Below are 22,954 nucleotides of genomic sequence, written 5' to 3'. Positions count from 1 at the left end.
AGCCTTAGACGCGGTGCTTTTCACTCTCTGTAGACGTGTTAGCAAAGGCTTCGAGGTAGATGTGATGGTAGATACAGACCAAGTCGTGAGTACAGCATGTACAGAGCCATCTGGTTGCACTCTTGGGTACCAGTGATGGTCACCAGGCGCTCGTTGCTATTTTCCTGGGGCTCGTTGATCTTAATGACACTGCCGCTCAGGTGTCGGATCTCATTGATCTTAGCACCACCTTTACCGATGATGGCACCAACCATATCGTTGGGGATGTAAATCTGCTGGGTCAGTGGCTGGCCAGGCATGGCGCCACCCGCAGCCGGGGCAGTAGGGGGACCGCCACGGGCGGGCGTAGGTTGGGGACCGGGGCCAGGGCCATAGGGGCCGGCCTGGTGAGGAGCAGGGGCGGCATAGGGGGTGTGCGGTGCAGCGTAAGGCATAGGGGGCTGATTGACGGGGCCGGGAGTAGGACCGCCAATGTAGGGAACACCGTATGGACCGGCCTGAGCGCGGTTGGGATGAGGGCCACGCTTCGTGAAGCTCTCTGGGTGTCCGTACTGGCCACCAGCGGGCTGAGGAACGTAGGGCACAACCTGCATACCACCAGGAACAGCGCCAGCAGGGCCACCACTGCGAGTGGCATATGCAGACGCCGCAGGGCCGCCAAACCGCTCGGTCAGTTGCTCACCCAGGGTAACTGCAACGTAGTAAGTCGCAATGTGGACCGCATCAGCGACACCCAGGATGACGAGGGATCGCTCAGTCGACAACGGGAGGCAGGCGTCCGAGGCATTGAGACGTGCGCCGGAAGCCTCTTGAATCTCACGGATGCGGCTCCCGCCCTTGCCGATAATAGAACCAATGAGAATGTGAGGGATTAGCAAGCGCAGAGGGTACGTCTTGGACTGGGCAGTGGAAGCGGCCTCGAGGGGTTCGTTATTCAGGGTACGGATGATGAGGCCGAATGCTTTAGCCACCGCGTCCTGAGGTCCGCTCACGGTCAAAATCCGCTCAACAGCACCCCGGGTGTAGTCGCTAACAGTGCACTTGGCGCCAGATGCACGGCGGATCTGGGAAACGTTCTCACCTCCCTTTCCGATCACGGTCGCAGCCTCGGGGCTGGAGATCACGGCTCGGATGTGAATCCAGCTGGATTCGTCTTGAGGCGCGTGCGAATCGGACTGCGATCCGGCGCGGTCGCCGTGGGAAGCAGTCGATTGGATGGGCTGGGTCTCGTCGTGGGCCTTGCCGTTGGGCGCATCGGTGACGACGGTGTCGCCCTGGGTGTCCTTGGCGTCCTCCACGGAGGGGATCTGGTTGTTCACGTTGGTCTCGGCCTCAGCCTCGGCATCATTCTTCACTACCTTGTCGAGAGCCGGGCGCTTAGCATCGGGCTGGTCGTTGGGGGCCGAGGGAGATGATGGATCCTCGAGAGGGCGCTTGGCCGTTTGGGTGTTCGAGGGAGAAGCCGACATGGTTGATGTATGCTGTTCTGCCTTCACTTACGTGAAAAGGTCGAATTGTCAAGAACGAAACTTGCTTTCTTTCTTATAGATCGTCTATGTACACCAGAGGTTCCCACGAAAACGTGCTGGTGCTTGGCGACCGGGAGAGGGAATCTGGTGCTTGGAAAGGCTGAAGGATGGAGAAAGTGCCGACGAAATGTGCAGATCAGGGTGAATGCTATAGTGCTCCTCGAAGAAAAGCAAGGGAAACCTGGGGAATTTGTCGGGGACGTCGCGGGAAAGGTGAAGGGAGATGAAGGTGTCGGAATTGCGATGGGTAAGGAGAGGGTCGAAACTAGGAAACCAGGCAAGAAGGAACCGGAACCAGTGCTATCTCCAAGCTGAAGGAGATTAATCGCAATGGGGGGGGGGAACCTCGCAAAATGAAACGCTGGGGTGGACAGGGGAAAGGGTAGTTGCGGTAAGCAGGAGGTCAAAGGTGAGGTCGAGGTCGAGGTCGAGGTTGATGTGATGGGGAAGTTGCAAAGCGCTAAACCAAATCTGGCGAGTCACGTGTTATCAACGCGACGCGGGTGTTTGGGGATGGTTTCGTGTTCCCTTGCGACCCTTTGTATCTGACGGAGATCTTTGTATATCTGAAAGGTCGAGCGGTAAGGATGGAAGTATCCGAGGATACCGTCCAGAGGATTCAAAAATTTGTTCAGAACCGCCAAGCAGCGGAGACGGAGGCCGCCGGAGAGCCGCTAAGAGCAACCAACTTACAAGCTTATACACATCGGCTGGATGAAACTCTGCGTGAGCTTCAGGAGCAGGTTCGGCGCCAAGAAGATGAATTGAAGAAGGTAAGTTATCCGACCAACTCAATCATTTGGATCTGAACTTCGTAACTAACATCTATTCCAAGCTTCGGGAAATTCGCTCCCATGGTCTGTTGGACAACTTAAACGATCCTTGGGTCCGAGTGGCGCAAGCGCGACGCGCCAAAAAAGCATACGATTCATTGCTCAAAGCAGAAGATGATCTTCCGCCTAGAGGTTCAATCCTGCCTTCGCTCGTAGCAGTCGCGGATACCTCTCAGCTCATTAAAGAGAGCAAGGTATCCGTGACAGTCACCGCAGAAAAAATATCAACAGATCGGGAGCGCCTCCGAGTTGAAGAGGCAAATCTGCGAGACTCACGCGCAATCGCACACGGACTCCGGGAACGCATACAGCATATCCGCAGCACTAATGGGCGCAAGCAAAAGCAAACGCCGACCCAGCTAGCCCAAGACCTGGTCAAGGAGCAGAAAAGGAAGAACAAGGAACTGGATCGTGCCTCTGCAGCTCTGAAGGTTTCACTTGACAGTTTCATCGATGAGAGGCTGGCTCCGATGCTTGCTGCCGAGGACCTAGGTGGTCCAACTGTTGGTGATGCCCTCGAGGTATCTGACGCTACGTTGAAGGCGGGCTACACAGCTCATGGAAAGCCGAAAAAGCCAAAGCAACCAGCCGGGCCCGAGAGTAGCTCGCAGCAACGGATTGATCGGTTTTTGCAGCGCAATGATGATAGCTTGAATCAAATGACTCAGCGAGAAGCTGCTGCCACCGAGGTGCACGAGCTATTGGATGCACTGCTGGAGGCCGGAAACTCCTATGTGGATCTGAAACGCGACTCGGCTGCTTCAAGATTCCTTGTCAGGTCCAAGGTCGCCCAGTTCCACCCGCGAGATGCACGACGATTACGGCTGATTGACTTTGGTCGATCGTTGGGTAACTAGAACATAATGTGATACGATTTTGATGTTTCGAGCCAGGGAATGGTATTCTTTAAGAATTCTAATTTACTAATGAACTAACAATCCATGCCATCAAATGTATGACAACAGGCCGACACAACCCTGGGGAATAGTAGAACGCCTATAGATGCTTCATGTGCACAACGAACGCCCAATCGAGATCAATAAAAAGAAAAACAGAAAGCAAAGTCAGATGGGCATCATTCCAATCGTGGATTTGGGGGTCTTCGCCTTGACGTTCTTCTTCGGCGCAACAGGACGACTTGGGGCACGGTCACTGGCCTTAGATTTTGCTCTGGGGCCCTTCGCTTTCCAGGCACCACTACTAGAAGCACCTTTCTTGCCCCGTGGACGTTTAGTGTATGGACGCTTGGAGAGTGCCTTGGAGCCTGAGGCAGTAGCGCCTGACTCCATGGCGTCTCCAGGGTCAAAGCCCGGCGATAGTGGAGGAGGGAAATAGCGGCTAGTGATGTCTTCGTTGGGAGGAACATCTTCCATGGAATAATCGAGGTTGGAAGCTTGATCCACGAATAGGTCATCATCATCACTGTACTCATCGCTGCTGCTGAGATTGATGACATTGTGATGGTTGGGATCTGGCACAATTCCATTCGCATCGGCATCTTGCGCGTCTTGGGTCAATTCGGCATAGCGTCGTTTCGCATTATCGACTAGCCTCAACATCTGGCGACCATATCGTTGGACCTTGTCTTGATCGATGTTCGGAATTGCAGCAAGCTCTGAAAGATCTGTACGAGCATTAGTCTGACTTCGCGTTGACTTCTAGGGCATTAATCGACTCACTTTTGGGGAACCCGATGGCCATCTCGCGCAGAATGGAATCGGGGAATGGCTGGTAGCGAAGTCCCTTCTCAACAACAATCTAGCAACATGGTCAGAAATCAAGTAGGCAAGTCAGACCTTGAAAGTCTTACATCTTGAAGGTATCGCTTAGCAGTGACCTCAAAGTCCTCTACGACAGCGCGGTGAAGATGGTCAAGTTGATCCATCTTTTGATCACTAGTAATCGGGGGACCGATTTCCCGCGCATTGTCACGTCGTTGCTTTCCAACCACTCGAACTGGCTCAAATCCTTCGCTATCTTCATCGGCCGAGGAATGATCAACACGAGCACTTCGTTGCCGGGAACGCGCCTGGCGGCGATCGTTGGCAGACTGAATAGGAGAAGAGACCATCGTAGATTGAGGATACCCTTGACTGCCCCGTCTTGACTTCTGTGCTGGACGTGCTGCCTTGGTCTTGCCATTCGGGGACACGCGAACTTGCAGCTTCATCTTTCGCTGACCAGTTTCATACTCCGTCGCACGGCGACCGAGCAGGATATACTGGACAGCAAAATCCTTGCCGTTGATGACATTATCTTCGCCAAGCGCGTCCTCTCCCAGTAGCCGGTAGAAAAGACGCTCTGCTTCTCCTCGATCAAGATCAGACCCATCGCCGTACCAAGGTATCTGCTTGTGGGACGGCGATTTGGCTCTTTTCAGATCTCCACGCAGGAGGTCAGCGCAATAAAGGACAGTCACCTTCTCTTTCAGGTCATACTGGAAATGTCGCACAATCTTGATGGCGGAGGATGCATGATGAGTAAAGTCGTGTTCCTCGAACACTAGATCAGATTTGCAATTGTCACAGGCATTGCCACAATCCTCTCGCCGGAAGTATTCATTGAAATAAGCAAGTACTTGTACTCGTCGACAGTCACTGCGGTTTTCACAAAATTGCACCACGTTGCGAAGCATAGCCTTTTGTCGGGCTTTTTGTTCCCAACTGCCCTCGCCAGCATCAATCATGCGTTTGAGAGTGGCGGTATCCTTGTATCCATAGAAGAGGTAGCAGCCAGATCGCTTGCCATCTCGACCCGCACGTCCAGTCTCCTGATAGTAGCCCTCCAGACTCTTCGGGATGCTGTGATGGAAAACAAAGCGCACATCGGGCTTGTCAATCCCCATTCCAAATGCGATTGTGGCAACAATGACATGGCACCGACCCATCTGCCAAGAACTCTGCGTCTTGGCCTTGTCACTGGGATTCATACCTGCATGGTAATGTTTTGCCTTGAGGTTGTACTTCTTCTGAAGGTCCTCCGCAACCTTCTCACATGTTTTGCGAGAGAGACAGTAAATAATTCCACACTGATTTTTATAAGTGCTGTTGATCGTTTCGGCAATGCTAGCGAGCACCTCGTCATTTTTGCCCTTGGGTCGAACTTCGTAGGTCAAGTTGGGACGATTAAAGCTCTGCAAAAAAACCTCACATCCGCTCATTTTGAGATTGTGCATGACATCTACTTTCACATTCTCTGTAGCCGTAGCTGTCAAAGCCATGAGTGGCACACCAGGAAGTTTGGCTCGAACTTCTCCCAGCTCCTTATAATCTGGTCGGAAGTCATGGCCCCATTGACTGACACAGTGTGCCTCGTCAATAACCAGACGTGCCAATTGGTTGCGGTGATGGAGCTTTTCGAGAGCTCGGACCAGAGTTTGATTTTTGTTGATCATCTCCGGCGTGATGTATAGCAATTCCAAACCTTCACCGCCATGACTGGATAATTGACCGAGGATCCATGAGCGTTGGGCTTGCTCTGTTTCACCGTTCATCAAAAAGGCTTTGATGTTTAGCTTCCGCAGATGATCGACCTGGTCTTGCATCAAGCTCAGCAAGGGAGAGATCACGAGGGTTACACCGCGTGTACGGCCGCTGTTCACAATTGAAGGCAACTGATAACACAATGATTTTCCTCCGCCGGTTGGCATCAAGATGAAGGTGTCTTTCCCGCCAAGGGTAGCGTCAATGGCCTCGAGTTGATTTGGTCTGAACCCACGAAGATGGAAACGATCCTTGAGAACAGTTCTTACTTCATGGGACCATGGATGGTTGGACCAAAAGTTGCTGCGAGCCGGTGATTTCTTTGGCGGGGCATGCGCGAAGAGTTTCCGGAGGTCTCGGCGAAAACCTTGCGGGTTTGGCTAGGCTGTTCGCTGACAGACACGAGGGGCCCATTGTCAAAGCTTCCGGCTACCTCAAGCATCTCATCATCACTGGCATTCCAGTCAAAATCCTCGAAGTTCATTGGCGGGGGCGGAGAGCCCATATTTCGAGAGATATGACTTTCATCATTGTAAGCCATGACAGAGCCTTGTTTGTGTCTCTTGGGACTCGTTGAAGACAGCGATTCTCGGGTGATTTCTACTCTTTGGGCTGGCCTTGTCGATGCTGGCGGTGATGCTCGTGAAGAGGAGAAAGCCTCTTGCCCTTCTGAAGGCAGGATTGCTCGAGTAGAATTCCTTGGAGAGCTATGAGTTTCCGACACTGGCTCGTGGCCAACATCCAACAGCTTGGCCCGAGGTAATAGTTCACAAATCTTTGATTCGACCTCTTCCAGCTCCGCCTCAACTGCGCGACTTCGTGCAAGTTCATTCGGCATCGTTGTTGGGTCCAAGCCTTGGGAGATAGCTTGCATCAGACTCCTTTTGAGGTTCTCTTTGCGAGAGACACAGTCTCTGTGGGTATCTCGATATCCTTGCAAGGTCATGATGGCTTGAATTTGGGAAACGAGGTCCTTGTTCTCGGCAATCAGATCGGGGGCCGGCCGACCTTCCATCGCTTGTTCGTAAACAATCTCCGCGTTCTTTTGTAGAGTTGCCTTCAACTTTGACGTTAGAAGTTGCAAAGTGCCGGCCGATAAACTAAGAAAATGCAAAACATTCGGAGATGCCTTTTTCTGAGAGCTGGGTGGTTTCAGTTCCGGTGATGGCTGCGGAGGCTGGAACTCCTTGCGAGTAGTTATAGTGTCCACAACAGTCTTCGATGGTGAGCTTCTGGAAGTGGACTTCTCGATTTTCGTCTTTTTCTTCTTTTCACTCTCGGCGGGGCTAATTTGCGGTAGACGTGGATATAATCCTGGGTCGGCATCTAGAACCATGTCCTCAACCCCGTCATTGGCCAGCCAGCTCACGTCAAATGGGTCATCTTCTTCATCTGAGTCGGAAATGACCTGCTTGAGACTACTCGTTGGGGTTTTGGTAGAGCTCGGCTGGGCAAGCGCCATTGATTGAGAGGGGCTCTTTCGGCTGACTTCACTCCTCGCAGAAAGAGACTCTGCAGTAGTCGACACTGAGGGCCGGCTATCTTTTGAGGGCGTCCGCATTTTAGCAGCGTAATTTGACGGTGCAAAGAGATCAGATGTAAATTCTTCGCTCGTTCGTTTCTTCCCACGTTTCTCGTTGGGTCGATCTCGGATTTCATCCTCCTCGGTCCATAGTCGACGCGGCAGTCCTAACTTGGCCATCGTTGAAGATGGCATTTGATTGAAATCTCCGGTCAGATCGATCGAATCAATGGTATCGAACGGGGAAGTCTCGATCTTTGGGTCTGAGCAAAGTGGGGTTGCTTTGGGTCGAATGGACTTCGAAGATGAAGTTGGCTCATAACAAGATTCTGTTTCTCCAACATCCGCATCAGCTATGGAACTCTCGGCCAAATCGCCAGTTCTTGTACCTTGGACCACACTTTTCGAAGACGGGAGCTTCTTCGATGTCGAAAGCGTCCTCTCGATTGACTTGTCGGGGTGGCTGAGCATACGAGGCTTGCTCGCCGATTGCGGTGCAAGCATAAGTCTTGCCATGTTCTCATCCGTTACATCATTGCAATGCTCAAATATCTCATCTGGTTCGTCACTTTCGTCGGAGGGCGGAGTTGGTTGTTGAGACACACAGTTGTCGCGTTCGACCAGAGGGGTATCGGTGGTCAAGGTCGGGTAGAGAGAAGGGCCTTGATTCAAAAGCCATTTCAGATGCGAAGCAAGATTATTCTTCGTCATGGGGGCGTATGGCACTCATGGCCTTCTCGTTGTCGTATTGTCGAATTGCCGCGTCGTCGCGAGGCAATCGACGCGTCTTGCACGTGAGCGGTCAAAGCCTCTGATAAGCGGATTGGGCGACAACGTTGAATCAACTGTTGATCTTTCAAATAATAACATGGTTGTTCGTAAAGTTAATTATTGAGAGAAAAGATGAATTTTGATCTGAAGACCCGTACGTAGCTCTATTCTCAATGCTATATACTCTGTGTAAACCTGGGGAGCAAGAATACCACATTTAAAGGGCGCATATCTATGTGGGGACAACCTTTTTATGCCCCGCGGAGGTTGTTGAAGCTTCGTGAAAAATTCGCCTTGACACATTAATTCAACTATGGGCAAAAAGGACAAAAAGTCCGCCGAGCACAAGGCCCGGGTCGCGGCAAAGGCTTCTAAAAAGTCCGCTAAATCTGAGAAAAAGTCCAAGGCCAAGGGCAAGGACGCCGATAGCGACGTCGAGGATGCAGATCTTGATGCTATCCTCGCTCAGTACGCTGAGGAGCAGGCCAAGTTCTTGAAGGTTACCGAAGTGCCTTCCGAGCCTCCGTCTCCAAGATCATCTCCTACCTTCATAGCATCGCCGTCCAACCGGAATGAATTGCTGCTTTTCGGCGGAGAGTACTTTGACGGCACACATGCAACATTCTTCAACAATCTGTTCGTGTATCTAATTGACCGTGACGAATGGAGAGAAGTCACAAGTCCAAATAGCCCTTTGCCACGAAGTGGTCATGCTTGGTGTCGTGGAGGAAACACCGGTGGTGTGTATCTTTTTGGAGGTGAGACCACCATTTAAGGAGATTTGAGCTTCGAGCTTCTCCGGGTCGAGTCTAACATGAAGTAGGAGAGTTCTCTTCGCCGAAACAGGGTACCTTCTATCACTATAATGACTTCTGGCACCTGGATACTACTACCAGAGAATGGACCCGTCTTGAAACGAAGGGGAAAACGCCTCCGGCTAGAAGTGGTCACCGGATGACCTACTACAAGGTAAATGTATTGCTTTCCTCTAAACTACCATTACTGACACTTTTTAAGAACTACATCATCCTCTTTGGTGGATTTCAAGACACATCTCAGCAGACCAAGTATCTGCAGGACCTGTGGATCTATGACTGCAACAAATTTATCTGGTTCAACCCCGTTCTGTCAGCAGCAGCGCAGAAACCTGATCCTCGCTCATCATTTTCACTCTTACCTCACGACACTGGTGCCGTTATCTACGGTGGCTACTCTCGCGTGAAGACCACTACTGGCACAGGTAAGCAGGGCAAGGGCGGTCCCCAAAAGATGGCGCTCCGCCCGATGGTCCACCAGGACACCTGGTTCTTGAGAATCACTCCTCCTGAATCAGAGTCCGTGGCAGCTTCAACTGGCCCTACTATTCGATGGGAGCGGCGAAAGAAGCCTGCCAACACGCCCAGTCCTGCTCGCGCCGGTGTCACAATGGCCTACCACAAGGGTCGTGGTATCATGTTTGGCGGTGTCCATGACGTCGAGCTGACTGAGGAGGGTATTGAGAGCGAATTCTTTGATACGCTGCTCGCTTGGACCACTGATCGCAACCGGTTCTTCCCGATGAGCTTGCGCCGCCCTCGCGCACCTGGTAAGAAGCAACAGGCGAATCAGGCCGCGAAGGGCCGTGACAGAAGCAAGGCGACCGAGGAAGAGCTCCTGGCTAACCTGAAGGCCTTGGAAGAGAAGGGTGGCATCCGCCATGATGATGACGATGATGACTTCATGCAATCAAGTACACCCAAGACCGAGGAGCCTGTCGAGTCCAGTAAGCAAGCGATTGTTCGCTTTGAAATGCCGCACCGGAGATTCAACGCTCAGCTTGCAGTGCAAGATGATACACTTTTCATCTACGGCGGTACCTTTGAGAAGGGCGAGCGTGAATTCACCTTCGATGACATGTACTCCATTGATCTGGTCAAGCTTGACGGAGTCAAGGAGATCTTCTACAGAGAGCCCGTAAACTGGAACCTCTTGGAGGAAGCCGAGGACAGTGATGAGGAGATGGATGATGATGAAGATGACGACGAGGACATGGAAGAAGACGATGGCGATGCCATGTCTCTCGACACAGGCTCACCTGCTCCCACAGACGTGACTGTGCCATCAGTGACACAGGGCATGGAGCAGCTCGACGTCGAGGAGCAAGAGTCAGATGCACCTGAAGACAGCCGCCCTCTTCCTCGTCCCTTCGAGAGTCTCCGTGAATTCTTTAACCGAACATCGGAAGAATGGCAGAAGCTTGGTATCGAAACTCAGACTATGAAGGGTAAGATTGAGGGCAAGACCATCAAAGAGCTGCGTAAATTCGCCTTTGACATCGCAGAAGAGAAGTGGTGGGATAGCCGTGAAGAGATCATGGCGCTAGAGGATGAACAAGAAGCGGCTGGCATTGGCGAGGTCGTCACTCTCGCTGACCGTGCCGAAAATGCTGGAGGAGCTGGTCGTCGTCGGTGATTTACAGTGGAAAAAAGGTCTCTTTTGTATTATCTTGAATTCCCTTCAATATGAACGATTAGATGATTAAGTACATATTCACAAAAAGTCTTGCAGACACTAGCTCTGAGAAACCTTGGCCAGCACACCTGTCACCAAGTTGAAATCTCGCTCGACATCAACTCGCCAATTGGAAATGGCAATCCGACAAGCAGGGGCCCCATCCCAGCTTGTCCCTGAAACGAACATTCTGCCGGTGTCATTGATCTTCTTCGCCAACTCATTGTTCAAAGCATCTTCCTTGGCCCGAAACAAGACACTCATGAATGTTTGGTCTAACAGCTCGGTCTTGGAATTTGTCTGTGGCAGCGGAATGTACTCCTGGTGTTCAAAGACCCAATCGTAGATGGCGCGGGCAAGTCGGATTTGACGTTCCAGCATTTCTCGGTAACCATCTTTGCCATATGAAAGGAGAGACGCGTACACGGGTAATGCCCTGAATCGCCGAGAATTCTCAATTCCGATATTCAGAGGAGATGGGATGGAGGGCCCATCGGATGCCGCTGCAGTAAGGTAGGCCGCATTCGTGTTTTGGAAGACCCGGAAAGCCAGGTCAGGGTGTCGGCAAAAGAAGAAGCCACAGTCATAAGGTACATTCAGGAGCTTGTGGCCATCGCCGGTAATCGAGTCTACCAATTCTATGCCATCTCCTCCCCTCTTGACAGTTGCGAATTCCGGGTTGTCATCTAAGACTCGACCGAAGATTCCAAATGCACCGTCAGCATGGATCCAAGCGCCATACTTGTCACATAACCGACGAATCTCAGCCAATTGCTGCATACCAGATGTAGCGAATCGGCCAGTGTTGACTTCTCCGCAGGATACAGCGACGATGCTGACTTTGTCCGTCCGTGCAAGCTCTTTCTCCAACTGGTCAATGTCAAAATGAAGTGCATTATCAGCACGACAAATGTTTCGAACATTGGCGCGCCCAATGCCGAGAACACCTGCAGCCTTGACAAGAGAAGAATGAGGGAGCGTTGACAGCACTTGAACGCCTGAAAGACTGAGAGCATGTAATACCTCGAATAGGCCCTCTTCTCCAACACTGTATACCGGGCTTCCTTTCCTTTCGGCGGCTTTTTGGAGAATAAACTCGCGCCCAAGGGCAAGACCGAGAATGTTACTCGCCGTAGCGCCGGTCGTGAAAGTCCCGTTATGCCATGAGGAACGGTTCAGTCGAAAAAGGTCTGCTAGCAGACCAAGCGTATGGAACTCGACATCAGTGACGATGGAATGGTTCGAAAGATGAACTTGTACATTTTGGTCGTAGGCAGACACGACATTGTCAGCGAAGAGCGCTGCCGGCGTGACCCCGCCTGTGATGAATCCATAATAGTTGGGGCTGATGCTTCCTCCATTGAAGGCGGGGACTATATCATCTAGGATATGTTTCTGAACAGAATCGAGACTGACACCTGCATTGGAAAGACTATCAGGTAGAGACGCTCGGGCTCTGGCCAAGCTCTCGGCGCTAGGAAGGACGCCCGATTCCCATTTGCCTTGGGCCACCTTCCATAGATTTTGCAATAGCTTCTCGGGCATTCCGAATTTGAATGGAGGCGTATCTCAGATAGGCCCCAGCTAATTTATACACCGATCGGGATTTCACAGAGCTCGGAGTTTGCAATGCGATGACTCCCAGATCGAAAGGCTAAGGGATCCTTTCGGTTGGACTTGTCCAAAAAGGCCAGGGTGGATACCAATTTGGAGCTTATCTTGTAAGACGGACAAAACACCAGAATTGGAAATTAAGTAATTGAGTGGTGCTAGAGACGATTGAAGTCATAGGAGTCATATATTCCTAGTATACGAGCCAGGAACAGCGGTAACGGTACCTTGAAAGGCCCAGGGGCCTTGGTGCGGTGTGGCTGGGGAGGTTTAGTGCCGTCTCTCCGCCACGACGCAACTCTCCGGACCCCAACATTCTCCGCAATGGCTGCGAAACTCATTGATAGACGATTCCACAACGTTCCCGGTATGTGCCGATCGGATGTCATCCGGCGGAATTGGGCTAATGAGCTTCCAGGGAAACTTCGGGTGGCCGAGCTGTTCTTCGATGTTCCAATCGACTACAGCAAGCCAAATGACGGGACACTGAGACTGTTTGCCCGCAGTGTATCTCGCCTAAATAAACCCGTGGAAGCCACCAAGGACGAGGCCAAGCTTCCATGGCTGGTCTACCTCCAAGGTGGACCGGGCTTTGGTTGTGCTGCACCGCAGAATTTCGGTTGGATTGAGCCTGCGCTCAGTAAGGGCTACCAAGTGCGTGCCCCACCCACAGCCTTATCTACTAAAGTTGTATTGCTTGGATGGAAGTTTCGGTCTGATCTAACAGAATAGAACAGGTTCTCTTTTTGGACCAGCGCGGCACTGGTATGAGCTCAACCATTACTGCTGGAACCCTAGCTCGCCACGGAGACGCCATTAAGCAGGCAGAATACCTGAAGCATTTCCGCGCAGACAGCATTATTTATGACTGTGAAGCTGTTCGTAAATGTTTGACTGAAGATTATCCCGAGGATCAGCGCAAATGGAGCATTATCGGGCAAAGCTTCGGTGGCTTTTGCATTACCACTTATTTGTCCAAATTGTGTGTGTGTGGAAAGAAGATAAGCTGCTACAGCTATGGAATCTCTTGCTAATTTTTGGTGTCAATTCAGCCCTGAGGGTTTGAAGGAAGCTTTCTACTGTGGTGGGTTGCCCCCAATGGTCAACCACCCAGATCCTGTCTATAAGCGAACCTACGGTAAGTCCACTATTATCGATAAGCAGGACAGCAACACATTAACACGCAGATAGAGAAGGTTATCGAGAGGAATCAGGCATATTACGCCAAGTTTCCCGAGGATGTCGAGCGAGTCAAGAAGATCATGCAGTACCTGACTGAAAACAAGATCTCCTTGGCATCTGGATTTCTCACTCCCGCTCGTTTCCAGCAACTTGGCATTATTCTCGGCTTCCACGGTAAGAGTCTCCTTTGTACCTATAGATACATTGAGTCTAATCGTGAACAGGCGGTGTCGAAAGTTTGCATGGTAAGCTATTCTTGAAATGGCAAGGCCCGGCGCAATCTGACTCAAAGTTTTAGAAATTGTTCTTCGAACATGGAGCGACTTAGAGATATTCGGCTCTTTGACTGTTCCCACCCTTGCCCTGATCGACAGCAATGGTGGAATGGACAAAAATGTTCTCTATGCCATTCTGCACGAGGTGATCTACTGCCAAGGGTAAGAAAAACCGCTCTTCATCTTCTTAGGTCTTTCGATGACAAGGAAAACAGTAAGCCCTCACTTTGGTCGGCAGACAGGCTCCGTGCCGAGAATCCGCGGTTCCAGCTCAATGGGACTGAGCCCGAGGTTTATTTTACCGGAGAGATGGTCAGTGCCCCATCGATGGTGAATTTGCTCAGGTCTAACAAATTCCGATAATGTCCAGGTCTTTAAGGACATGTTTGAATCGTACTCGGAGCTCAAGGAAATCCGAGAGACCGCCGAGATCCTCGCTACTACCAGTGACTGGCCTGCCCTTTATGATGAAGCCCAGCTGGCCAAGAACGAAGTGCCAGTCTATGCTGCTATTTACATTGATGACATGTATGTGCCTTTCGATTTCTCATGCGACACTGCTGCCAAGATCAAAGGCACAAAGCAGTTCATCACCAACACCATGTACCATGATGCTTTGCGGAGCAAGTCGGGAGAGCTCATACGCCAGTTGTTCAACCTTCGCGATGATTCTATTGACTAGACTCATACACATCTCTACCATTTTGCAATGCATTAGGAACTTCAGTCTAAGCTCCCGAAGACTTAGTTCAGGTCAATATTGAAAGTGACAATGTACAGAGAACGGATTGGGTATAATTTGTTGGCAAATATGTACAAAAATGCCATCTCTTCCCTAATGTGTGTAAAATTTCCTGCACGTTAAAAAACCTGTAGATCATGATCAGCGTGTACATGAGGTCGATGCAACACGGAAGAGTACATACACCTCCGCCAATGATGAAAAGTCTCTCTTCTTCTTGATGTACCCACTGGGCAATCTTGGTCGCGCTTTGTACCAGCGCGTTTCTATTCGCGTTGGGTTCGGCAACGCAGTAAAATTCGAACACCGGGGTCACCCAAGCAAACGAGCTTGCTGATCGTGAGACGCAGTGGTGCACCTTGACGCTGGTGTTCTTGACGTGGATACTCTCATGAAGGTTGTTGTATATTGACATCAATTTTCGTCGTCGAGAGATTGATATAAATTCAGGGGCGTACGCCGACATGGTAAACTGCACGTTTGCACGCGATTTATATAAGAAATGGTGTAGAACAGACCCAGGGACAATGTCAGTGGTGGCTGGTCGTCCTTGATTGATGGCGGCTCTGATCACTTTGAGACTACCATTTTTCTCCATTTGCTGTTTGATTATTAGCTTTAGCCACTAAGACGGAAATACAGAATTGTACTAACCTCGACAAGGGAGTTGCGCGTTCCTTGCATCGCGAAGAAGCTTTCTTTATCCGGGCTTATCAAAACGATGGCGACGGACTCATCTTTGGAGATGGCCTCATTTTTGTCGACATTATCTCGGAGATCAAGGAAGCTGACATACATGTATAGGTAGCCGCTACTATTGAAACCGGGAAGGCAGACAGGAATCCAACTTTCTCCTCCTCCGGCCTTGACGCCGTCGGCTTCGAAAATCATGTTGAATAAAAGCTGTAGATCGCCTGGATGAAGTGAGTGTTTCTTAGGGCGAACCACACTGACTAGCCGTCCGCCAGCGACAACCAAACCGTAAAGCAGAGTGCTGGCTTTGGTTTTCAAAAGCGCATTGTTAATGGACTGGCGGTGTACTTTGCGAATCCTGAGGCACTCCAAAGCTGAGAGCAGGGTGGACGGTGACCCACGTGTGAAACTGTCTGCTAATGAGGACAGAAGTGTCTCTGATCCCTGAAGTGGTCGTTTCAGGTCGGTGGATGGTCGAAGGGAGAAGAGGTGTGTAAGAGAGGGTAGGGTCAGAGTGGACAGAATTTGCATGTACAGGGCTTCAAGTTGAAGGCGGAGCTGATTGTCACTTTCCATCATCCGGCTGATGGCCACGAAGTAGAGGGGCCCGCGAGTCAAAATAACAAACTTGGAGTCTGCTGCAGAAAAACTGCGTAGTCGATCACCCGCGTCTTCATAGAAGGAGATGATAGTCTGGATGATACCAACATACGTAGATATCAGTCCACCATCACCATGGCGAGTCCAGATTGGCTTGCCGGCCGCGGAGAGAATGAGGTAGTGCTTTTTCTTCGCCTTCCATCGACGAAGAAGCAAATCTACACCTGTTTAGCTCTATTCCGGGACAAAGTTCGCGGGTATGTTTAAAAAAAAACCTACCTTCATTGCCGGCTTCTTCGTTCAGTTCCCCGACGGGCTCAAATTCGCTCAGGAAATCGTCGTCGTCGACATCATCGGCCGGAAATTCAGGGAAATGGAGCAAGCTCGCGGTGTCTGAATGCTCCCCGGGCACTGCTGTGTCAAAATCCTTGAACAAAGCCTCGACATCTCCTACATCGCCGTTCTGAATCGAGCTCCGAATACTCGCTGAGTCTCCGGCTTCACTTCCCTTTGGACTAGCCAGGTGGCTCAGGCTTGCTCTCGCTCTGAGGCCACGCGACAAGCCACGGACAGCTAAAGTGGAGTGAGCACTTCCAGTGTCCGGTGTCTGAGTACCAATCTCTGCCCGAGAAACAGCTGTTGTAGCCTCGGCTTGTAGACTGGCCCGAGAAGCCGTTTCATCGTTCAATAGGTTCAATGTGTTTGGCCGTGGGGGTAGAGGAGGTTGAACACCCTCTGAAATGGGACTGCGATCCCTATTTTTCGTTTGCGGTGGGCTGATTTCCGACGGAGCCACCGAGGGGCTGTCGACATGTTCATCCCGACTGTCGCTTTGGTCGGGCTGCTGTGTAGTCATCCCCGCTATAGGCGTGCGCTTCTGAACGCAGTCGCTGGGCGCGGGGCATTAGCTTATCTCACGCGCATCATTCAGTAAAGATATCGTGGGCCAAGGACGGGTTCTCGGTACTCGCCCTGGGGAGTTGTTGAGTTGAAGCGCTGACGTCGATCGGCGGGAGCTTCCCAAGGCGGACAAAACATCGATATGTGGCCGCCTGCGTGGCCCTTTCGTACTTCAAGTCACTTCTCTCCGCCCTTTTCACCAGGGCTCTGACTCAATGTCCTAATAATGAAGGAGTGCAGCTTGCGGCCTTTGAATCAATTTGACGTACGACATTGGCACCATGAGCCTTGATCCTAGTGCCTTTCCGAGGTCGGACTCCCCCGCAAGCTCCGAGAGCTCCTTTACGCGCCCGCGCCTCCAGGGCAAGGAAGGTCCGTTCTGTGCGCAATTCATCGCTATCGCAACCCTTGTCTGACCTTGAATCTCACTTCTAGGGTCTCTAAAGAAAGACAAGACCTACCGCCGCTATGCGTCAAGCGTCGAGCGAGCCTTGTCGTTGTTCGACAACGCCCTCCAAGAATGGGCCGACTACATCTCCTTCCTCAGTCGCCTACTAAAGGTCGGCTGGCCCAAGTGAATCTGATTGATGTTTCACTTATTGACTCTGCTCAGGCACTCCAAACACATCCCCCGATCAGCCAGTCGTCCCACATAAGCTGCTGGTTTCGAAGCGGCTTGCTCAATGCCTGAACCCGTCGTTGCCGTCGGGCGTCCACCAAAAGGCGCTTGAGGTCTATACGTACATATTTGGCCTAATTAAGGTACGGAATATGGATACACAGGCCACAGACACTTGACTAAACTCAGACTAGCTCGAGGGATTGTCGCATGACCTTCCGCTGTATCTACCTGGCCTTGCACCCACCCTGACCTTCGCCTCGCTCTCTGTTCGACCGCTTTTCCTGTCTTTGGTGGAAGGATACATTGTTGACCTTGAGCCGTGGGCTATCCGCCCTGCTTTGAAAGCAATTATTCTGGCCCTGCTTCCTGGCCTGGAAGAGGAGACAAGCGACGACTTTGAACTGACGCTACGAATTCTCAACAAGCTGCGCGATGTCTCCGGACACCTCGAGACACAGAGGACAGCTGATGCAGGCGCTTCTGGGCAATACTTTTGGCAATGTCTTTTCCTGGCTTCAATCACGAACTCCAGCCGACGACTCGGCGTTCTGGCATATTTGAACCGCTACCTTCCAAAGCTAGGAATCGCAGATCGTCGACCAAGTGTGGCCGATGCCGGAGATATTAAGGACATACCGCCGCAGATGCTTGCTGCAGCCGATTCAGTAATTCTTCCTGAGCCGGGCCTCTTGATTCGCTGTTTCGCATCAGGCCTGTCTGATGAGCAGCTTCTTGTTCAGCGCAATTTCCTCGATCTACTCGTGACCCATCTTCCTCTGAGTTCTCCGATTTTACAGACTCGACTTGCAGACGGAGATCTTGAAACATTGATAATATCTGCTGTGGGCGTGGTTGCCCGGCGTGATATGAGCTTGAACCGCCGCCTTTGGTCATGGTTCCTTGGACCAGAGCCAGCTAATGAGCGTTCGTCGATTGATGGTCGAAAATTCTCATCGGAAACTGCTCGTTCGTCGTCTATTGATGGAGGGGAACTTTCCCAATCTCAGTATTTCAGTCGCGTTGGCTTACAGCCATTGGTCAACGGTCTTCTCAAAATGATCAAGCAAGCTTCTAGATCCCCTTCTGAACGGACGAAGCCCTTCCGGATCTCACTCTCTCTGATGGATCGCTGGGAGATCGGCGGATACATCGTCCCAGCCGTTTTCCTCCCTACCATGCATAGCGTCCAGGAATTCGAGAAAGTTGCACCCAAGGGCCACTTCGAGGAAGTATTCCGCAGTGCAAGTGCATTTTTCGATGGCGTCGAAAGCAGTGTCATCTTCTCCGAGCTCTTGCACCTAATTGACTTCCGTTCCAAGAATGCGGAACATGAATGTGATCAAGTCATGCGCAACTTGGATCTTGCACGATTTATCCTTGAAAACTTCAACGTGCGAGAAGAGGATATGATACATCTTCATGTTCCTCTCTTGACCCTTTCAGTGCTTGTCAAAATGAGCGAAGTTACTTCACTGGACATTCAGTTCAACAAGCAGGCTGTGTCTAACGCATTGAACGCCGTGCTAAAATCACTGACACCATTGCTCACAGAAAGAGTCTTTTCAAGAAAGACGGGCCAGGAGAAATCGTCCGCTGATAACAAGGCCAGGAATGCCGATATAATGAAGAAAGTGCATCAGTTTTATGAGATCAGCAAAAACAGTCTTGATCTTCCACCCCTACCATTTGCCCCCAAGCAGATCGGTGAGATGATCATCCGGGAGGCCCATGATCTTTGCATTGGAGCCCTTAAGGGCGATGATGGCACCGCTTCTCTCAATGAAAAGCTGAATACTCTTGTGACATTATTGCAAAGGCTTCCGAAGTCGCGCGTCCTTCGCGACAGAAAACTCTATGCAGCAATTTCGCAAAAGCTAGCTACCAAGGATATCAACCGGACGACTGCGGCTTTCGCCGTCATATCCACGATCGCTTCTTCTGTAACAAATTTGTTTTTCATCCATACCCCCGGCTTCTATGTAAGCTATGAGGATGCGTGTGATCTCATTCCCAACCTGGTCGAACAGTTGTGGCAGTATTTGTCGCCATCAAGCCCAAAGTTCCATGTGGAGGCTGTGCGGTGTCTGTGGCTGCTGCACTCAATCTCTTGGGTCGACCATCTTGTCGAGGCTTCGATTACTTCTTTGATGGTAAGCACTGGGGCTGCGGGGGCGTATCATCTATCCTCGGATGAGAAGGCAGAGAAGTTCTATGTTCTGTGGAATCACAGTCACCACGGGGCGCATGAACAGCCCCCGAAGCAAGTCATAGACGTCGGAGGATCATTGTTCTCCTATCAGTGTACTATGATTGAACGTCCACTGTTTATTGTCTTGGATCTTTTGTCCCAAGGGCCTGGCGATGTCTCTCAGAGCGTCCAGCAGTGGCTTCAAGACCTGCCGACAATTCACAAGTAAGGAAACCCCGAGGGGCGTCATGCATAAAGGCTCATCTTGTATTCCAGGATCTTCCATGTCATCATTTCTAAACTCGAAGAACTCTTGGAGCGTGACCTCCACGGTGAAGCAATCCACGATAACCATTCTATCTCTCCGGAAGATTACAAGGAGTGCTATTACTTGTTGCGAACGGCTTCTAACATCATCTCTATTCTTTCGCACAACGGGTGGATCATTTTTTTGTCTCACACCGTGAGCCACGCTGAGAACCGCCCTGAAACAGTCAAGCCTGACGGTAGGATTCTAGTTCTTTCTACACGAGAGATATTCTGCGACTGACCCGAGAAGCAGATAACTCGAGCGGGAAGAGTCTTCATGCAACCTTCTTCGAAGCGTCTCTTAGAATCATCAGCGATCAATCCTCAACCTTCACCCCTCCACCAGTCAGCACTGAGGGAGAGAGACTACAGAAAGATGCACTGCATCTCATGCGACAGCTTCTCCTAGGTCCGGGCGCGGAGGATCTTGTCGAATCTGGACTTGATGAGTTCTTAGTAGAACGTCTTCTAATTGCATCTGACGGTGGCAGCGTTGCGGTACAAGGTGCACTAATCGATGCATTACTCGCCGCTCTTAAGGTGCGGTTCGCTCAGGCGTATGTGCCACCACCGCCTCCTCGGCCCAAACATCAAAGAGCTGGCTCTCGTGAACGCTTGAAAAGTCCTTCAATACTGTCCTTTAACAGCGACAAGCCAGAGAGGAAGTCTTCAATGGCTCAGATTCCTCGTCCACCCGAGCGGCTTCTAGATTGTCTTTTGAAGGGAATAAGCTCAGCTCGATCTCGAGACATCGTCGACAAGTGGATTGGACTCCTTTGTGAGGCTCTTCCTCTCTACTCCGGCCAAATTTTCCAGATCCTTCTAATGCTTGTTGAGTGCTTTTGTAGAGAGATCAGAGCATCTTTTGGAAGACTTCAGCTCGCATTCCAGCAAACAGAAGATTGGCCTCAGGATCGGTCTGAACATGTCACTATTGCTTTATTGACGGGTCTCGAAACTTGTATCGCCAATGCCCACGAACGCCTTCTAGTGGAAGAGTCTAATGTACCTGCGGTCAAGAGTCCGGATCAACCTCAGGGCTTCTTTGGAAATATGGTCTCAGGAGTCTTTCACTCAGATAGCAATCAGGGTCGATCTAACACTGCCAATGACCGCTTGACTGTTCTGCTCTGCTTCCAGGACGCGGTTCGCCTTTGCTTCTCTATTTGGGCATGGGGTGCTGGAGATAAGAGTGGAGTTTCTCCGGATTCCGAGTCAATGGCATCGTTCCAATATACATCGCTACGCATGCGAAACAGATCACGACGGATATTGGAGCATTTCTTCACTGCTGAAGCACTTGAATGCCTCGAAACGCTAGTTGAGATGTGGACTAAGTCTGACATGGAGACTGCAACACTCATCTTCAGTCTCTTGCATACTCTCGATGGATCACGTCCAAAGAATGCCATTCCAGCCGTTTTCAACGCCATTTACACGCGTACCAACCCAAGCGCACTGGAGAACAATCGCAAGTCTTCATTGACATCCAGCCTTTCTGAATCTGAGCTTGCCAGCTTCTTGGTTGCCTATGCACGCTCTTTGGACGATGACGTTTTGGATGAGATCTGGTCCGATTGCACAACTTTCCTTCGTGACGTTCTGAGCAACCCTTTCCCTCATCGACAGATCCTTCCGCGACTCATCGAATTTGCGGCCATCTTGGGTGCAAAATTGGAGAATACCACGTTTGGAGAGGACCGACGGATGCGCAAGGAACTGGGGGTAAGTCAACTTCTTCGTAGACTAAGTTCACTTTGTTTCTGACTGACCACGCCACCTGCAGGAAGTGCTTCTCCGACTCTTGACAGCCGTCTTCACTAGCAAGCCACTTGGCCTCAATCAGGACAGCGGCCTCATGGCGAGATCGTCTGTAGACTTCGATCAGACAGCAGTCTCACACACCGGACCCGACGACATGCTGAGCATTCTTGCAGTCTCCATGCCATCATTTATCACCACTCTGGGTGATTCAGACCGCATCAATACCGCAATCGGCGGCGTGTCAACCAACGTGATCGGTCCTCTCATTCGCTCCCGTCTGTTTCCCAATAACCTCAACCGCAACGTCATGGTTCTACTACAGCAGATGGCCAAGGTGCCCGCAGCAGCCAAGGTGTGGAAGAAAGACATTGCAGATGCATTCCATGATCCGCGCTTCTTCGGCCTACAAGTGGAAATGGTCAGGGCCACTTGGATGGATCTTCTACGGCAGTGGGTTCTCGCCGACAAGGAGCGTCTGGCTGAGTTGTTGGGTCGACTTCCGCCGCCAAGTGCAGCTGGAATCATGTTCGGTGTTGGAGCTTCCGCAGCGCGGCTGGAAGCCGATCGCAAGGCCCAACTTAACCTTCGCCGCATCGCCCTGCTTCTTCTTTCCCGCCAACGAGGACTACTTTGTGGGCGAGCTACCAGGTCTACTTCAAAAGCTGGAGGACCTCCTAGCCGCTACGAGCTCTTCATCGCCATCTTCCGCGACGCGTGCCGAGATCTTCATGGTTCTGCGCGCCCTCGCCCTCACTACTTCTTCCTCCACCATGGCGTCATTCTGGCCCTTGATCAACATGGAGCTGCAGGAAGCTATATCGGCTGTTCCGCGAGGTTCTCAGTCCGAGCTTTACAGCCCTTATTCATTGCTTCAGGCGTGCAAGCTGCTCGACACATTGTTAGTGATCGCCCCGGACGACTTCCAACTCTTGGAATGGCTCTTTGTTACCGATACCATCGACGCAGTCTACCCGCCCGACCGTTGGGAACCTATTGCTCTTGCCGACGAAATCTCTCAAAGCTTCGGGCCACGCGGCGTTCTCTCGCCGGCCGTGACACACGAGCAAGCCGAGCCTGCATCACGCGGCGCCCTCAAACGGCCGTGGCTCACCTCCGACCGAATCCGCGAAACGGCCAAGGACGAAATTGTTGAGCGGGTCCTGCGACCATTCTTTGACCGTTTGAGTATCTACGCGTTTGAGAGCACCTATGGAATGGAAAGTGTGGATCTGGGCGTGTGCCGGGATGACCTGCTCGCGGATCTCTTCAATGAGAGCACGATGGCAAATTGAAGCCATGCAGCGAGTTCCAGTGGAAGCATATGTAGTCTTAATATCAATTCATCATCTTTTCACTGTCCACGCTGACTCGTATCGATCTTCCGCGGATCATAAGACTCCACGATCCGAGGAGAATCACATCGCGGATAAGTGTTTAGGAC

The 22,954-nt window shown here is 51.3% G+C and overlaps 8 protein-coding genes across 8 annotated transcripts; 4 read left to right on the top strand and 4 right to left on the bottom strand.

The window, feature by feature from the left end:
* Positions 1 to 4: 4 nt before the first annotated feature.
* N7477_009701 (telomere maintenance protein PBP2) lies at positions 5 to 1,469 on the bottom strand (the record flags this gene model as incomplete). Its single annotated transcript, XM_056971362.1, has 2 exons — positions 5 to 27; positions 80 to 1,469. The coding sequence occupies 2 exons, from the start codon at positions 1,467 to 1,469 to the stop codon at positions 5 to 7; spliced, it is 1,413 nt and encodes a 470-aa protein (XP_056818341.1).
* Positions 1,470 to 2,116: 647 nt separating this feature from the next.
* On the top strand, positions 2,117 to 3,219 carry N7477_009700 (uncharacterized protein; the record flags this gene model as incomplete). Its single annotated transcript, XM_056971361.1, has 2 exons — positions 2,117 to 2,302; positions 2,365 to 3,219. 2 exons carry the CDS (start codon positions 2,117 to 2,119, stop codon positions 3,217 to 3,219), a joined length of 1,041 nt encoding a protein of 346 aa, XP_056818340.1.
* Positions 3,220 to 3,426: 207 nt separating this feature from the next.
* N7477_009699 (uncharacterized protein) lies at positions 3,427 to 8,077 on the bottom strand (the record flags this gene model as incomplete). Its single annotated transcript, XM_056971360.1, has 4 exons — positions 3,427 to 3,986; positions 4,042 to 4,120; positions 4,173 to 6,069; positions 6,114 to 8,077. 4 exons carry the CDS (start codon positions 8,075 to 8,077, stop codon positions 3,427 to 3,429), a joined length of 4,500 nt encoding a protein of 1,499 aa, XP_056818339.1.
* Positions 8,078 to 8,450: 373 nt separating this feature from the next.
* N7477_009698 (putative Kelch repeats protein) lies at positions 8,451 to 10,588 on the top strand (the record flags this gene model as incomplete). The annotated part of the gene is made up of 3 exons (XM_056971359.1): positions 8,451 to 8,895; positions 8,961 to 9,106; positions 9,155 to 10,588. 3 exons carry the CDS (start codon positions 8,451 to 8,453, stop codon positions 10,586 to 10,588), a joined length of 2,025 nt encoding a protein of 674 aa, XP_056818338.1.
* Positions 10,589 to 10,687: 99 nt separating this feature from the next.
* N7477_009697 (pyridoxal phosphate-dependent decarboxylase family protein) lies at positions 10,688 to 12,172 on the bottom strand (the record flags this gene model as incomplete). The annotated part of the gene is made up of 1 exon (XM_056971358.1): positions 10,688 to 12,172. The coding sequence occupies one exon, from the start codon at positions 12,170 to 12,172 to the stop codon at positions 10,688 to 10,690; it is 1,485 nt and encodes a 494-aa protein (XP_056818337.1).
* A 390-nt stretch (positions 12,173 to 12,562) lies between these two features.
* N7477_009696 (proline iminopeptidase) lies at positions 12,563 to 14,377 on the top strand (the record flags this gene model as incomplete). Its single annotated transcript, XM_056971357.1, has 9 exons — positions 12,563 to 12,605; positions 12,657 to 12,892; positions 12,976 to 13,220; positions 13,291 to 13,376; positions 13,430 to 13,594; positions 13,645 to 13,665; positions 13,719 to 13,857; positions 13,911 to 14,007; positions 14,066 to 14,377. 9 exons carry the CDS (start codon positions 12,563 to 12,565, stop codon positions 14,375 to 14,377), a joined length of 1,344 nt encoding a protein of 447 aa, XP_056818336.1.
* Positions 14,378 to 14,530: 153 nt separating this feature from the next.
* N7477_009695 (guanine nucleotide exchange factor MON1) lies at positions 14,531 to 16,619 on the bottom strand (the record flags this gene model as incomplete). Its single annotated transcript, XM_056971356.1, has 4 exons — positions 14,531 to 14,565; positions 14,618 to 15,038; positions 15,092 to 15,948; positions 16,010 to 16,619. Coding segments are annotated over 4 exons (1,923 nt in total), but the record flags the coding sequence as incomplete, so codon positions are not given.
* Positions 16,620 to 16,911: 292 nt separating this feature from the next.
* N7477_009694 (dopey family protein) lies at positions 16,912 to 22,805 on the top strand (the record flags this gene model as incomplete). The annotated part of the gene is made up of 8 exons (XM_056971355.1): positions 16,912 to 17,002; positions 17,066 to 17,190; positions 17,270 to 17,392; positions 17,444 to 19,665; positions 19,717 to 19,946; positions 20,003 to 21,474; positions 21,536 to 22,145; positions 22,192 to 22,805. The coding sequence occupies 8 exons, from the start codon at positions 16,912 to 16,914 to the stop codon at positions 22,803 to 22,805; spliced, it is 5,487 nt and encodes a 1,828-aa protein (XP_056818334.1).
* Positions 22,806 to 22,954: the final 149 nt, after the last annotated feature.

This window comes from Penicillium maclennaniae (genome assembly GCF_028827695.1).
Source record: "Penicillium maclennaniae strain IBT 15551 chromosome Unknown utg000008l:1.0-3552695.0:1.0-3555053.0, whole genome shotgun sequence".
Taxonomy (NCBI): domain Eukaryota; kingdom Fungi; phylum Ascomycota; class Eurotiomycetes; order Eurotiales; family Aspergillaceae; genus Penicillium; species Penicillium maclennaniae.
The sequence above is the reverse complement of the archived record's forward strand: the minus strand, read 5'-3'. Positions and strand labels throughout refer to the sequence as shown.